Source organism: Chelonoidis abingdonii, chromosome 4, assembly GCF_003597395.2.
Source record: "Chelonoidis abingdonii isolate Lonesome George chromosome 4, CheloAbing_2.0, whole genome shotgun sequence".
Lineage (NCBI taxonomy): Eukaryota > Metazoa > Chordata > Testudines > Testudinidae > Chelonoidis > Chelonoidis abingdonii.
Window position 1 is genome coordinate 146,309,221 of NC_133772.1, and position 14,668 is coordinate 146,323,888.

At 44.1% G+C, this 14,668-nt stretch overlaps 1 protein-coding gene across 1 annotated transcript in view; it reads right to left on the reverse strand.

Annotated features, from left to right (window-relative positions):
* The window catches only part of SYNE2 (spectrin repeat containing nuclear envelope protein 2), a 280,671-nt gene that overhangs the window by 132,782 nt on the left and 133,221 nt on the right, over positions 1-14,668 (reverse strand). Inside the window, exons 53-58 of the mRNA XM_075065745.1 lie at positions 14,319-14,584; positions 13,384-13,552; positions 9,915-10,070; positions 7,950-8,090; positions 7,413-7,595; positions 6,448-6,585 (exon numbers count right to left, since the gene is read on the reverse strand). Coding sequence (XP_074921846.1) covers positions 6,448-6,585; positions 7,413-7,595; positions 7,950-8,090; positions 9,915-10,070; positions 13,384-13,552; positions 14,319-14,584 — 1,053 coding nt within the window. The remainder of the gene's footprint in view (positions 1-6,447; positions 6,586-7,412; positions 7,596-7,949; positions 8,091-9,914; positions 10,071-13,383; positions 13,553-14,318; positions 14,585-14,668) is intronic.

Genomic DNA, 14,668 nt, shown 5'->3' on the forward strand with positions numbered 1-14,668 from the left:
ATAATGCAAAGCAAAAGTATGGACCGAGGACCATGGAGCTGCGCGACAGATCTCGTGGGTAGGTACACGAGCCAGCAAGGCAGCAGATGAAGCCTGAGCCCTGGTAGAATGCACGGTGATGTGGCTTGGGGAAATATGAACCAAATCATAAGTGCAGATGCACGCCCTCACCCAAGATGAGATCCTCTGAGAGGAAACAGGCCTTTCCTTTGGTCTGCTACCGCGATAGAGAGTTGGGGCATTTTACGAAATGGTTTTGTCCACTCAATATAAATGCAAGCGCTCTACAGACGTCCAGGGAGTGCAATTGTTGCTCCCATTGCGTTGGGTATGGGTAACATGAAAGGCCGAAACCACCTTAGGGAGGAAAGCCGGGTGTGGTCAAAACTGCACCTTGTCTTTGTGAAACATAGTGTACGGCAGAACCACCGTAAGAGCCCTGAGCTCGGAGACTCGTCTGGCCGATGTAATGGCTCCGAGGAAAGCTGTCTTCCAAGACAGGTATAGAACCGAGCAGGTTGCTAATGGCTCGAATGGGGGAGACATAAGTCTGCTTAAAACCAGGTTGAAGTCCCAGGTTGGGGCTGGGCGGCGTACTTGAGGGTGTAAGCGCTCCAAGCCCTTGAGGAACCTCGAAACCATAGAGTGTGAGAACATGGAATGACCACCTTAGCCTGGGTGGAAGGTAGAGACGGCTGCCAAGTGTACCCTCAGCGATGACACCACTAGGCCCTGCTGTTGTAGGCCAGAGGTAGTCCAAAATAGAGGGGATCAAGACCTCAACAGAAGTAAGATCAAGCGTTTCGCACCTGTAGGAGACACCCTTCCACTCGGCCAAGCCCAGGTACGTTGACCAGGTGGAAGGCTTCCTGCTACCCCGATTTAGTCACACAGCAGCCACACCATGAGGTGAAGAGACTGCAGGTCCAGGAGGCGAAGCCCGCTGTGGCCCTGAGTTATGAGGTCTGGGCGCAGTGGCAGGGTAACTGGGTTGGCTAATGACAGATCGAGCAACGTGGTGTATCAGTGCTGCCTGGACCACGCTGGAGTGATCATGATGACGCGCGCCCTGCCCCTGCGAAGTCTGAGCAGGACCCAATGAGCCAGGGGGAACGGTGGGAAGGCATAAAGGAGTTGGCCCTTCCACGGCATGAGCAAAACGCCCGAGATCGATCCCGGGGAGAGACCTTGGAAGAAGCAGAACCTCGGACATTTCCTGTTCTCACGGTAAGCGAACAGGTCTATGTGGGCAAAAATTCCCACTTCTGGAAACAGAATGCATCACATCGGGCAGAGCGACCACTCGTGAGACAGGAAAGACTTGCTGAGTCGAAGCGGCATGGCGTTCCGAATGCCTGGGAGAAAGGACGCTACTAGATTTATCGATTAGGCTATGCAAAAGTCCCAGAGACGGATGGCCTCCTGACAAAAGGAGAAGGACCATGTCTCTCCCTGGTTGTTTATGTAGCACATGGCCATCGTGTTGGCTGTAAACACTGAGACACCACGGCCTCGCAGCTGCTCCTAGAACCCCTGGTACGCCAGGAGGACTGCTGTCATTTTTGGACATTGATGTGGAACACCAGCTCCTGAGAAGACCAAAGGCCTTAAGCTCAAAGGTGACTGAGGTGAGCACCTGAGCCAAGAGATGACGCGTCCGTCGTCAGGGACAGGGAGGGCTGGGGCGGATGGAACGGCATCCACATCAGAGAGGGGGCTAGCCACCATTCTAGGGAGCTAGGGTGCTCAAGGGAATGGTGACTATCGTGACCACTGGGCCCCTGTCCGGGCAGTACGCCGATTTGAGCCAAACTTGGAGAGGACAGAGGCGGAGCTTGGCGTGTTTGGTTACAAACTTGCAGGCAGCCATGGGACCCAGGAGACCAAGACAAGTGCAAGCCTAGGTCGTTGGGAAAGCCTGCAGACCTCGGATGATTGATGCCATCGCCTGAAACTGCGGCTGTGGTAAGCTGGCTCCGGCTAGGTCGGAGTCCAGGATAGCTCCTAGGAAGTTTAACCTCTGCATGGGAACCAGAGTGGATGTTTCCATAGTGATCATCAGGCCTAGACGTGTGAATAGGTCCTTGACGATGCCTACACGCTGAGTGACTTGTGTCTCGGAGTCTCCTCGGATCAGCCAATCGTCCAGATACGGAAAACACATATCTGACGTCGGTGGAGGTGGATGGTGACTACGGCCATACACTTGGTTAATGCCCGTGGGGCTGTAGAAAGGCCAAACAGCGGGACTGTAAACTGGAAGTACCGACAGTTGGCTAGAAAGGGGAGGTATCTCCTGTGCGGAGGGAAGATGGCGATGTGAAAGTACGCGTCCTTCATATCGAGGGAGGCATACCAGTCTCCAGGATCCAAAGACGGGATAATGGTTCCCATGGATACCATGCGCAACTTCAACCTAATCATAAACTGGTTGAGTCCTCGTAGGTCTAAGATAGGTCTGAGACCGCCGTACAAGTTGGAGATTAGGGAATAACAAGAGTAAAGCTCCTTGCCCCTTTTGTCCATCGGCGTCTGCACCTCTTGTAAGAGGAATTGCTCTTGAGAGGAGTCCCTCAAGAGGGACAGGGTTGGAGCAAATTGGAGCTGGTACCCATACTCCACCATGTGTAGGAGCCAGTGAACTGGAGTTAACTGGGACCACGCCAAGAGGAAGTAGGAGTGGGATCCCGCCTGTAACTGGTACGCCACCCTGGGGCGCACCTTTGAAAGTTCATCTTTGGTCCCGGTGATGATTGCGAGGGACCTTGATCTTGGCCCTTTAGGGGTCCTGACGGTCGTCTGTGACCACCTCAGCCGCACCGTCTGCCAAAGTCCTATCTGTGGCTAGGCACAGAGTATGGCGGTGTGGCTGGGGATGGAAAGGCCTGCATTAGGTCGTCGGCGTATGCACGCCGAGAGAGCACATTAGGACCCTGTTGTCCTTCAGGCTTTGCAGCCTGGGGTTGACTTCACCACAAAGAGGCCTTTACCACCAAATGATAAGTCGTGAATGGCTGGAGGTTTGAAACCTGAAGCCATGAGATGCTCCTCATGGTAACGAGGCCTGGAGGGAAGCTCTGGCCATCTTTTTCCCTTTCTCCAAGAGGGCAGTGAACTCTTGGCGGGAGTCTTGATGGAGAAGCTCCATAAACTTATCCACCGTCATCCAGGTGTTATAATTATAGGGGCTAAGGAAGGCTTATTGATTTGCCACGCAGAGCTACAAGGCCCTTGCAGAGTACACCTTGTGGCTGAGTAGGGTCATTCGCTTAGCCTCCTTTGATTTCGGGGCTGGCGCCTGCTGGCCATGCCATTCCCTTTCCTTAACGGACTGAATGACTAGTGAGCAGGGAGGAGGACGGACATACCAGTAGTCGTACCCTCCATAGAGTATCGGCATTCGCCTGGATGGTCCGAATAAACAGGTAGGGCCCCTCTAGTGGGGCAACCACCGATAGAATGTCCACTACCGGGTCCCCTGCCTCCGGGACCTCCTGCACCTGGAGGTCCGCATTGAGTGCTATTCTCCTTAGGAGGTCCTGATGGGCTCTCAGGTTGTTGGTGGGCACATCAGAATCGTGGTCCTGAGCATGAGAGCTGTCCGCGTGGGAAGACACTGATGCGTGTCCGGATGGCCATGGAGGTGCTAAAAAATCATGGGCAGAGTCTCTGACTCTACCGGACCTTGCCCAACTCAGCACCAGGGACCGGTACCGGAAGGTGTACCGGTACCTGGAACGAGATCCAGACCTGCGACCAGAGCGATGCTGGGAGGTCGACCGAGATCTCGAGGTCGGGAGCGGCTACGGGAATCACGGTGCCTGTAGGGTTCTGGGAGCCTGAACGGTGCCGAGCTTAGCGGGACGGTGAACGGGACACCAACTGGTGCGGCGAGTGTGACCGGTGCCGAGGAGAACAGCATCGGGACTGCAAGTGGCGTCGGGAGCGGGAGTGCCGACGGGACCTGGAGCGTCTGTGGGACAGTGATCATGAACGGTGCCGCTCCGCTGTGCCGACAGAGGATGTTCATATTAAGGATGCTTGCCAAGAGACTGTATTACCCGCACCGGCGGTGCTGGGGGTTCAGGCAGCATCTACTCTGTCATGGCAATGAGATCCCTCGCCGTTGGGAATGTCTCCGGCGTGGAGGGAACAGTAAGCTCAACTACAGCGTGTACCGGGGAGCTGTCAGGCACCGGACTCGACGGCCCTCATGGGACCGGGATCGACGGTGCCGACGTCGTCAGTGCCTCGGCAGGTGTCGGTGCCAGGCGATCAGGCTTAGACAGGCTCTCTGGCTGCAGTGCAGTTTGCACGGAAGCAGCAGGAGCAGGGAGCTCAACCACGGCGTGGGCTGGGGAGCAGTCAGGCACTGGATTCGATGGCCCTTGTGGGACTGGGATCGACGGTGCCGACGTCGTCGGTGCCTCGGCAGGTGTCAATGCCTGGTGATCCGACTTAGACGAGCTCTCTGGGTGCGATGCAGTTGGCATGCAAGCACCAGGAGCAGGAAGCTCAACCACGGCGCGTGCCGGGGAGCTGTCAGGCACTGGATTTGACGGCCCCATGGGACCGGAATCAACGGTGCCAACGTCATCAGTGCCTCTCCAGGTGTCGGTGCCGGGCGATCCGACTTAGACGAGCTCTCTGGCTGCGGTGCAGTTGGCACGGAAGCAGCAGGAGCAGGGAGTTCAACCATGACGCATGCCAGGGAGCTGTCAGGCACTGGCAGGAGGAGTCGTGGGCTTTCTCGACCTCGTAGAGAGGGAGCGGTAATGAGTCGTGCGGATCCCCTGTCAGCATCGGCTTGTGGTAGGCCAAGCACAGTTTAAGAACCAGTGAGCCGGGCATGGGCTCCGGCACCGGTTGCGGGGAAGGGGCTACTCCCCGAATCCCGCTAACTATTACTAAGCTAACTATGCTAGTAAAGAAAAAACGTATATAAATATATATATAAAAGGATTATAACTATCTATATACAGGAGAACTACGCGTAGCTAGGGAAGTGGAGGTCAGCTAAGCCGCGCTCCACTGTTCCAACGACCGATACGGGCGGTAAGAAGGAACTGAAGGGTGGCTAGGTCGGCAGGGGTATATATCCGGAGCCATAGCGGCACCACTCCAGGGGGCACCCTGCCGACCCACTGAGTGTTGCTAGGGTAAAAATCTTCCGACGAACATGCACGCGGCGCGCGCACACCTAACTGGAATGGATATGAGCAACTAGGGGTTACAGTGGATGAGAAGCTGGATATGCGTCACCAGTGTGTCCTTGTTGCCAAAAAGGCTAATGGCATTTTGGGCTGTACAAGTAGCAACATTGCCAGCAGATCGAGGGACATGATCATTCCCCTCTATTCGGCATTGGTGAGGCCTCATCTGGAGTAGTGTGTCCAGTTTTGGGCCCCACACTACAAGAAGGATGTGGAAAAATTGGAAAGAATCCAGAAGAGGGCAACAAAAATGATTAGAGGGCAGGAGCACATGATTTATGAGGAGGGGCTGAGGGAACTGGGATTGTTTAGCCTGCAGAAGAGAAGAGTGACAGGGGATTTGATAGCTGCTTTCAACTACCTGAAAGGGGGTTCCAAACAGGAAGGATCTAGACTGTTCTCAGTGGTAGCAGATGACAGAACAAGGAGTAATGGTTTCAAGTGGCAGTGGGGGAGGTCTAGGTTGGATATTACGAAAAACTTTTTCATTAGGAGGGTGGTGAAGCACTGGACTGTGTTACCTAGGGAGGTGGTGGAATCTCCTTCCTTAGAGGTTTTTAAGGTCAGGCTTGACAAAGACCTGGCTGGGATGATTTAGTTGAGGAGTGTTCCTGCTTTGAGCAGTGGGTTGGACTAGATGACCTCTTGAGGTCCCTTCCAACCCTGATATTCTATGATTCTATGAACTAAGATTTTACATACAGAAACCAGTCTTTCCACCATTTTGCCCATGGCATCAAATTCCTCTGATAACGTTACAAAAACCTGACACTTGAAATAACTTAACACAGTCCACTTTAAAATCCATACGGAAAACTGATTTATGAATCACAATTCACCTCAAAATGCTTTAACAAACGCACAAGAACCAAAAAAATGATCTACTAATGCTAGATCAATGCACTGTTTACTAAAAACAACAGCATGACTTGTAAAATCTGATAAACTGTAAAGCAGTGCAACAAACAGACAAAGGCCAGGACACGAAGTTTATCATTTTCTGAGACAGATCTATCCCCTACTAAAACTGTCATATTGTTGTATGGCTGCTGACATTTTTTATCACTATGGTCATTTTTCACTGAAGTTCAAATTTTCAGTGGACTTCCTTATTTGTACCTAAAAATTTTGTTGGTGCAAAATCCATACCTACATGACCAGGAGGTACTTAGAATAAGCCACGTAGTGTTTGTAATTTGGGCTCCCTGTACAGAAATTTTGTATATACACTTACTTGAAGGGCATTGGCATGTTTACTCAGGGCTTTTGCAGAGTCATTTTCAGCCTCCACAGTTAACAAACGATTGGTGGTTTCTATCCATAACTGCATGCTCTTCAAGAGTTCCTCATATTCCTCCATCTTACTAGTAGCCTATAAAAAAATACTCATAAACGTATGTTCGATAACACCTGACGTTAACATCCCTTATAAATGAAAGACTGCTTGTATTTATTAGTAAGTACTGAATTATGAGGTATTATTCTGTTCAAATCAGGGTTAGCACATTTGACTGAGAAAACTGAAAATCTGAATTCAATCCCCAGCTCTGCCACACTTTGTGTGTGACCTTGGGCAAGTCACTTAATTTACCTCAAGTCTATCTTTAAAATGAGAATAGTACTCTCCTACTTCTTAAGAGTGTCGTGAGAATAAATCCATTAAGGAGTGTGAGGACCATATCGTACTTATACAGAGAGAAATCCCTAACTGTGAGAGATGGAAGGCCTAATTCTCCACTGGCATCCACTGAACTCATAAGGATTTACATCAACAGAGTTTGGCCTGATTAGCTGAATGACTTTTTAGCTATATTCTGAACAGAAATACATTTAAGGGGAAAAATTAAAGAACATTCAATATATTTTTGTGGCGTTTGGTGAAATTAACCTTGCTATGAAATAAAGAAGCAGGATAAAATGATCAAACACACTTGAGTGATTTAGGAGCTTAATTCCCAGTTTTATAAGTGATTTAGGCACTTAGGCCAAGATCTTCAAAAGTATTTAACTCACATTAAAAGCAGTGGGAGTTAAGCACCTAAATACTTTTGAGAACCTGGGCGGAGAAGCCTAAGTTCCACTGAGACCGCAATGAGACTTAGGCTCCTATGCCATGCAGGCACTTCTGAATTTGAAGCATAGTGTCTACTTTAATATCTGATCCTTTATTAAGCCAAACGCTTGTAGCTTTGCCTTTACCTTGTTTAAGAGTGTGGTTCTGCGCTCAGCACATTGTGAGACCTGCTGGTACTGCTGCAAAGGAATCATTAAGCTGTCCATCCATTCCTGTGCGTGACATGGATCCTGTTCTGCTATATCCTGCACTTCTGAGTCCAGTTCATTCAGTTTGTAATGCCAAAGGTCTAGCACATCCCAGATTGTCTGCATATGGGAATATGGTAAAAAAACCATTAAGGTCAGATCCAATTCTGACAAGATACATATCTAATTTATGTTTCCTGTGTGGGGCATGTGAGTTTTGAATTTGCAAAGGTTTACGAACTCATATGGCTAGTATAGAATGTTCTGTATCGACCCTGGGTCACTCATGCCCAAGGCAAATGAGAAAAAAAAATCTTTTGCTGTAAGCTGAAAGGTTTTGAAAGTATTCATCAAGTAGATGCTTCTGTGTATGCAGGCAAACACAACGGAAGGTCCCTTGACAGTCTCCTAAATCAGATTCAGTAACTGGACCCATGGTCTTCAGACTCAGAAAGGGGACTTTTCAGACATTACCTTTTGAATTTCCTTGGCTTTTGCAATGTTTTCACTCTTGCGTTGTAACATCTTTTCAACAGCTTGCAGGCCATTGTTAATATTCTCTACTTTTTTATTCATCGCATAATGAGGAGAGCTCTGCAAGATTTTGGTGCTAACCTGTCATTGTAAAGGGAAAAGTTATGCAGGTAACAAAGATCTGTTTCTTTATTCACAATGTCTCACAAAAAGTTTCAGAACTCTTTGTATCACTTCCTTGACAAGTCACATAAGAATGTAAGGGCACAATTAGATTTGCTGTGAGAAGCAATAGTAATATAGTGTGGAGTTCATGGGTCATTCAACAGTTTCATCCCACTAAAATGACAGGTGGAACACAGCATTAAATACAAATCAATAGAATATAGTACAATATTGGGTCACGTCTGCTGGTTTCTGTTCTGGCCAGTAATGTAAGAGATACAACCTGTACTAGGGAAAGGACACACTCTACCGCCTCACTCTGAAAAATGAAAACTGAACTATTATACGCCAGCTGATAGCATTGTTTTGCCAGACAAATAAATATCAAGGTTTTACACATTTCCACTATATTAATGCTCAGAGTCATTACAAAAATAAATAACTTTAAGGCCCAAAAACCATCAAGTGCAGAATCTCTCTCAGCAGAATCCACAGGAACAAGAAATAGGGATATTGAGTACCATGAGTTTTGGGTAAGTTGTGGTAAATTTTTCAAAATTGCCTAACTGATTTAGGAACCTAAGCCGAATTTTTTAAAGAGACTTCGGCATTTAGGACTAGTCTGCACACAAAAATTGTACTACATTAATTATACCACTGTAGTTAAAGCAGTACACTGTCCTTAGTGTGGATGCAGTTATACTGGTATAAAGATGCTTATACTAACCAGCAGAGTTTATAGGAGTATAACTTATATTGGTATAACAGCATCCTCATTAGGGGGGTGTACTGGTATAGCTATTACAGTAAAAAAATCATGCTTCTATTCCAAAATACCTATACTGATACATATCAGACCCTGGGCTTCCAAATGCCTTAGTCACTTCTGAAAACGGGACTGAGACGCCTTAATCACTGTGGAGCATGAAAACAGTGTACACCACAGAGGATACATTTTGTTCTTTTTTACCTCTTTTATTAGAATCAGTAAAAGTGAATAAACAATATAAACAACAATAATTCTATGCTTCTAGGTTAGAATTTTACCCCAAACTTAATGAACCAATCTGATTCTCATTTTCTTTTTGTTTCACACTCTGCAGTCCCTCTTAAAACCTTGACAGTTTTGCTCTAGAAAAATAAATGATATTTCATTTATTCTGTATGTATTATACTTAGGGAATACTGACAATACCAAGACAATGTTAGCTATCTACATTAACTGGCAAGTTTTTTAGGGCACCACAGTGCTCCAGGGGTTGCTAAAAAGCATTATGGCACTAATAATACCCTGCCATGTCTGCAGCTCTGTTTATAAAAGTATTTGTTGAACTTCTTGATGGCTTTGAAATGTCACAAAACAAAGACATATGTTTTGAACTTCTCATCTCATCCAGCTGTGTATGATACCATGATGAGGTTTCACACTTCTTGGGAAACAGAGGAAAAAAAACACTATTGGTCAAGTTTAAGAATAAGATTGAAGGGAAAGAGAACAGTGGTGTTCTGGAAGGTATAAAGAATGTATATGCTTCTTAGCCGTACTGAATCTGCCATTTCTTCTTGTAGCTTAACTAAAATAAATTTTATACCCTAATTTGTTGATTGCTATAATATTTTAAAAGGATACAGAGGTAACGCACACAATTTATCTGTCGTTTATACATTTTTACTAAGTGTGGAATACAAGTAAAATTAGCATTTATACTAACTAACATTTCAATTGACACTTGTAGTTTTGGCAACAATACAGTGTAAAAACATTCCAAATGAATAAATGTGAATTTCACAAATTATTACCTTCTCTTCTATGTCTTGTAATGTTTTCTTGCAGTCTTCCAACTGTGTTTCAATATCTGCAGGGACTATTGTATACATTTCTGAATACTTGATTCGTAGTTTCTCCATAATATCCTTAATAGATTGATTCGCTCGGTTAATTATACTCTGAATCTCCTAAAAACATTTCAGAGAGGTTTCAGCACTTATAATATACCGAAAATTTAAACTCACTAGGAACTAAGTGAGTCTTCTACCATGATGTTGATTTAAATAAATTGTTTTCACATTACAAAACCTGACTTGACAACCTATGCTAGCAGATTAAACCTGAAATATATTCACTGGTTTAGACAAATGATGCTTTTCAATCTGTAAGAATTAATTAAACTTGATACCACTGAATGTCAAACTACTGTTCCAGTAATACTTATTGACAAAAATAATATGTTTAAAACGTTAAAGTGCTTCTGTGATTTAATGTTCAGCTTTATGACATTCCTGTTTCAAATACTCTATTTTTACTTTCAAAGAAGTTTTAACAGTTTAACATTATTTTAACAGCTACATTACTATAATAACATCACAAAGACTGCTAAAAGCAACAGCCTCGAAGCTGAAGTGTCTGCTTTCATGTAATTATACAGAACTGCAGAATACAGCTCCTTTCAAAACAGTAGGTTCCAGTTCCGTGTGAGGAAAGTAGGTTTTGTGAGACAAAAGAAACCTGAACAATTGTCTACAGCTTGTGGACTAGAAACAAAACCTGAACTAGGTCCTCTCACAAGAAAGAAGGAAGAAGAAACTTGTTTGTTAGGCTTTCTAAAATTCCAGGTTGCAAAATTTCTTGTTTTTACAGTTACTTTCCCCTACTCTCTGCCATTTTTGTATGGAGTCAAATATTAAAAAAGTTATTGGGCAAAGTGATAAATTCCTATTATGCAGTGAGAAGTTTTTTATTTTACTGTTAGACTATGGGGTGATGATTTTTATAAAGTTTAATCATTCCTCGTTAAATCCTAACCTCCATTTGGGAATCCTGTCCCACACCTAAGTACAATGCAGAGAAACACTGTATCAATGGATGAAATTAAGATTTCTTTCCCATTTTGCTGTGACAACTGGGTCCGAACTATAAAGAACATAAAACATCTGTAAACCTAATACACCACAAAGAAGCTTACTGTAACAGTGCCACAATTAAGGCTATACCAGTATTTGTGGGCTCCAAAATGACCTGTATTTGAAAGAAAACAACTCTCTGACCTGCAGTAAGCAGAAAATATCCCTTTGTAAAATGGACTTCCTTATCAGTATATAAATACAAACATGCAGTTAATACTTTTTAGCTGCAAAATTGTGGTACATAAAAGCTTCCCAATTTTGTCCTAAAGAACTAGATAATAATGATTATTATTGTTTGTATTTCTCCAACACCTAAGAGCACTAGTCATGGACCAGGGCTCCACGGTGTTAGGTGCTGTACAAACAGAAGAAAAAGATGGTCCCTACCCCAAGGGGCTACATAACATTACCTCACTATCTGCAGCTTTATCCTACATGGGTGCTACTTTAAAACATGGCCAACTGCCTTAGACAGATAAATAAGCACTGCAGTTCATTTTTGTCAGTATTTCATAGAATAGAATCATAGAAATGTAGGTCTTGAAGTTCTTCCCCCTGCACTGAAGCAGGATTAAGAAACCTAATTGCGATAGCCAATGTGTTTCTTATATTAAATATAGGAAAGAGAATATATTGCACATATTATTCTTATATATATTTATTTTAAGTGAAATTGGAGGATTTTTCAGTACTCTCAGTAGAAGGAACACTGCAAATACTGAGGTTATGTTATTTAGTCAACTAAGGAAACTGACTTTTTTTTTTTAAAGGGCTATTGCTGATTCTTCTGCCAGTTCCTGGCAGTGGTATTGGGAGTACTGTCTACACTGCTTCATTTTGCCAGGGGCATCCCTCCCAGTCAGTTTTCCACCTCTCATTCAGCTACAGCAATCACAATGTAAGGAATACACCATGAATTTAGAGGCTGAAATGGTAGCCTTTTGCCCTTGGATACTATAAAAACCTCACTGAAATAACAGCATTGACCTGCAAGTACTTACAGAGTGAAAAACAATTCTTACAGACAAGTTTGAAGGACTTCACCACAGTAATGCTAGCTCATGAATTCCCTAATATGTATTTGCATATTCCACATTGTGTTAACTCCCAAAGAAATCCCCAAGCACCATTATCACCATTCTTATATGTTCGTAGGTTATTATTCCCTGCCCTTAACCCTTCGTCATCTTGTCTCTTCCAGACTGTAAATTCTATGGGGCAGGGATTATCACTCTGTGTTTGTACTGCACCCAGCACAACTGAACCCCAGGGTTCACTGGGGCCTTCAGGGTCTACCGTAAATAAAAGTATATTATAATATTAATCATCAATAACAATAATTAATCCACATAAGGGAGTTTTCTTTAACAAACTACAGTTTAAATAAGCCATTCATGCAAGGTTAACAACAAATACATTTAAATGATATAAAGGTTTTAGAAAATGTGTTAAAACCCAGGTGTAAATCTAAGGGCTTGTCATGCACTAACTCTGTATAGACAAGTTGGAGTGTAAATCTACCGCGCAGTAGCTTGCTGCACACAAAGTCACCAACTGGACCCTGCTGCTGTGCACTAAAAGCTTTGCCATGCATTTTGATCTACTGCTGTTTGCAGTGGATTACGTTTGAAACAACAAGAGGTCAAAGTGCACTGCAGAACTTTTAGTGCCCAACAGCAAGGTTCATACGGCCAGTTAATGTGTGTCACGCTACAACACTGTAGATTTGCACCCCAGCTTGCCATGCATGATCTCCCTCTGTAAAAACATGCCCTAAAACTGAAGGAGGTTGTGGTCATGATAATGATCTCACTTACGACCATTTTACACCAGTAAAATTTGACATGCATCTGACGAAGTGGGTATTTACCCATGAAAGCTCATGCTCCAAAACGTCTGTTAGTCTATAAGGTGTCACAGGATTCTTTGCTGCTTTTACAGATCCAGACTAACACGGCTGCCCCTCTGATATTTTACACCAGTGTAATCCACTGACTTCAGTGGAGCTACTGCCAATATACACTGCAAGAGATCAGAATCAGCCCCTTTGAAGATATCCTTGGGCAGGATGGAAGGAATGAGAAGCCAGAAATGGCTGTTCAGCTTATATGCAAGTGAGACCGGATTGGCTGAGTCCCTCCTTAGGATTAGAACAGGCCTCTGTAGCTGTGGCACATGATCAGGTCACAAAGTTCTAGCTGGCTCCAAACCATGTACTTTGCAGACCCAAGGATTTGCTCCATATCCCACTGTGCTTATATTTTTTGCCACTGATTTCAATGGGAGCAGGCTCCAGCCCCCTGTGTGAAATTTAGTATCTAAAAGCAGAGATCCGCTACACACAATGTCACAGTCTTCTACTCACCTCCAACTGTGCTGCCTTTTCAGTAGACTCTTGTGACTCTCCATCACGCAACAGAAATGAGGCCTTTTGTAATGAACTCCTCACAGCATTTATCTCTTCATTAATCTTGTCTCTTTCCTGAATCTCAGCCTGCACAGATTTTTTATGTTTTTGAGCCTTTTGCGATAGCCTTAAAAAAAATTGCATTGGGAAAACATTAATTATTAGTCTCAATATTAATTAGAAAGTGAAATATTCCAAAGAGTATTCTGCAAAATTAAATGCCGATATTTAAAAATATACATTTAGAACCAAATCTGTGCCTTAAAATGAAAGTCTATATTTTGGCATGCTTACTTTCTGGTACTTAAGTCACTTTTGACTTCACGCTCTAAGTTTCTTTACTCATGAATCTTCAGATAGAAGTAAATATAGTATGTTTAGTCAAGCAAATTGAGTAGGTCAGCCATCTAACTGTCCAATGTCAGCTTGACATAGAGCTTTCACATTTACAGCTCAGGTGTCAAGACACAGGCATTGAAAAGTAACTGCACAAAGATTAAGACACCAAAGAGCAAGCATGAAGAAACACAAAAGTGTACAATTTTGCTCACAAATTTGGTAACCGGGTTGAGACCCCTTTGAAAATCTGGTACATGAGGGAGTAATGACGTGATAAAGATAAAAATTTGTACAGAAATACACAGACAGAGGCTGATTTTCATAGGTGCTGACATCTGCAATATCCCTTCCAGTCAATGGGAGCCGCAGGTCCTCAATACCTCTAAAATTCAAGATTTTACATCCTTCACATAATTTTAGCCCGTATTTGAAGTCCATTAAATTTTTTGAAACATTCTCTTAGTACGAAGAAAATGCAAGTGAGCCAAGTAAAACATTCTGCTATTAAGTAGTTCTGCATAAGATGTTTTTGCAGTGTAGTTTCTTGCACGTACTTTTTACATCGATCTTGCATTGCATGTATCTCGTATCGAATGGGAACATCTGCTTTTCTCTCAGTGCTTTCAGGCACATTCAGGATGCTTCTTATACGATGAAGTAGTAAAAGCAATAACAATTGCTCTCTGTCCATGTTTTCCTCGTAACAGTCCACATATTCTAGCAATTCTAAAAGTGCATCTGTGGAGGCCTTCTCTTTCTCTTTAGGACTTTCCGGTAGTTCTTCCTGAAGATTATCTAGAATTATTGCTTGCCGTTCCACCTAAATAAATAATACAAGTATGAGATAAAGTGCACTTTCTTCAGCATTTCACATTATATTATGTCCTTGACATGCATATCAAAC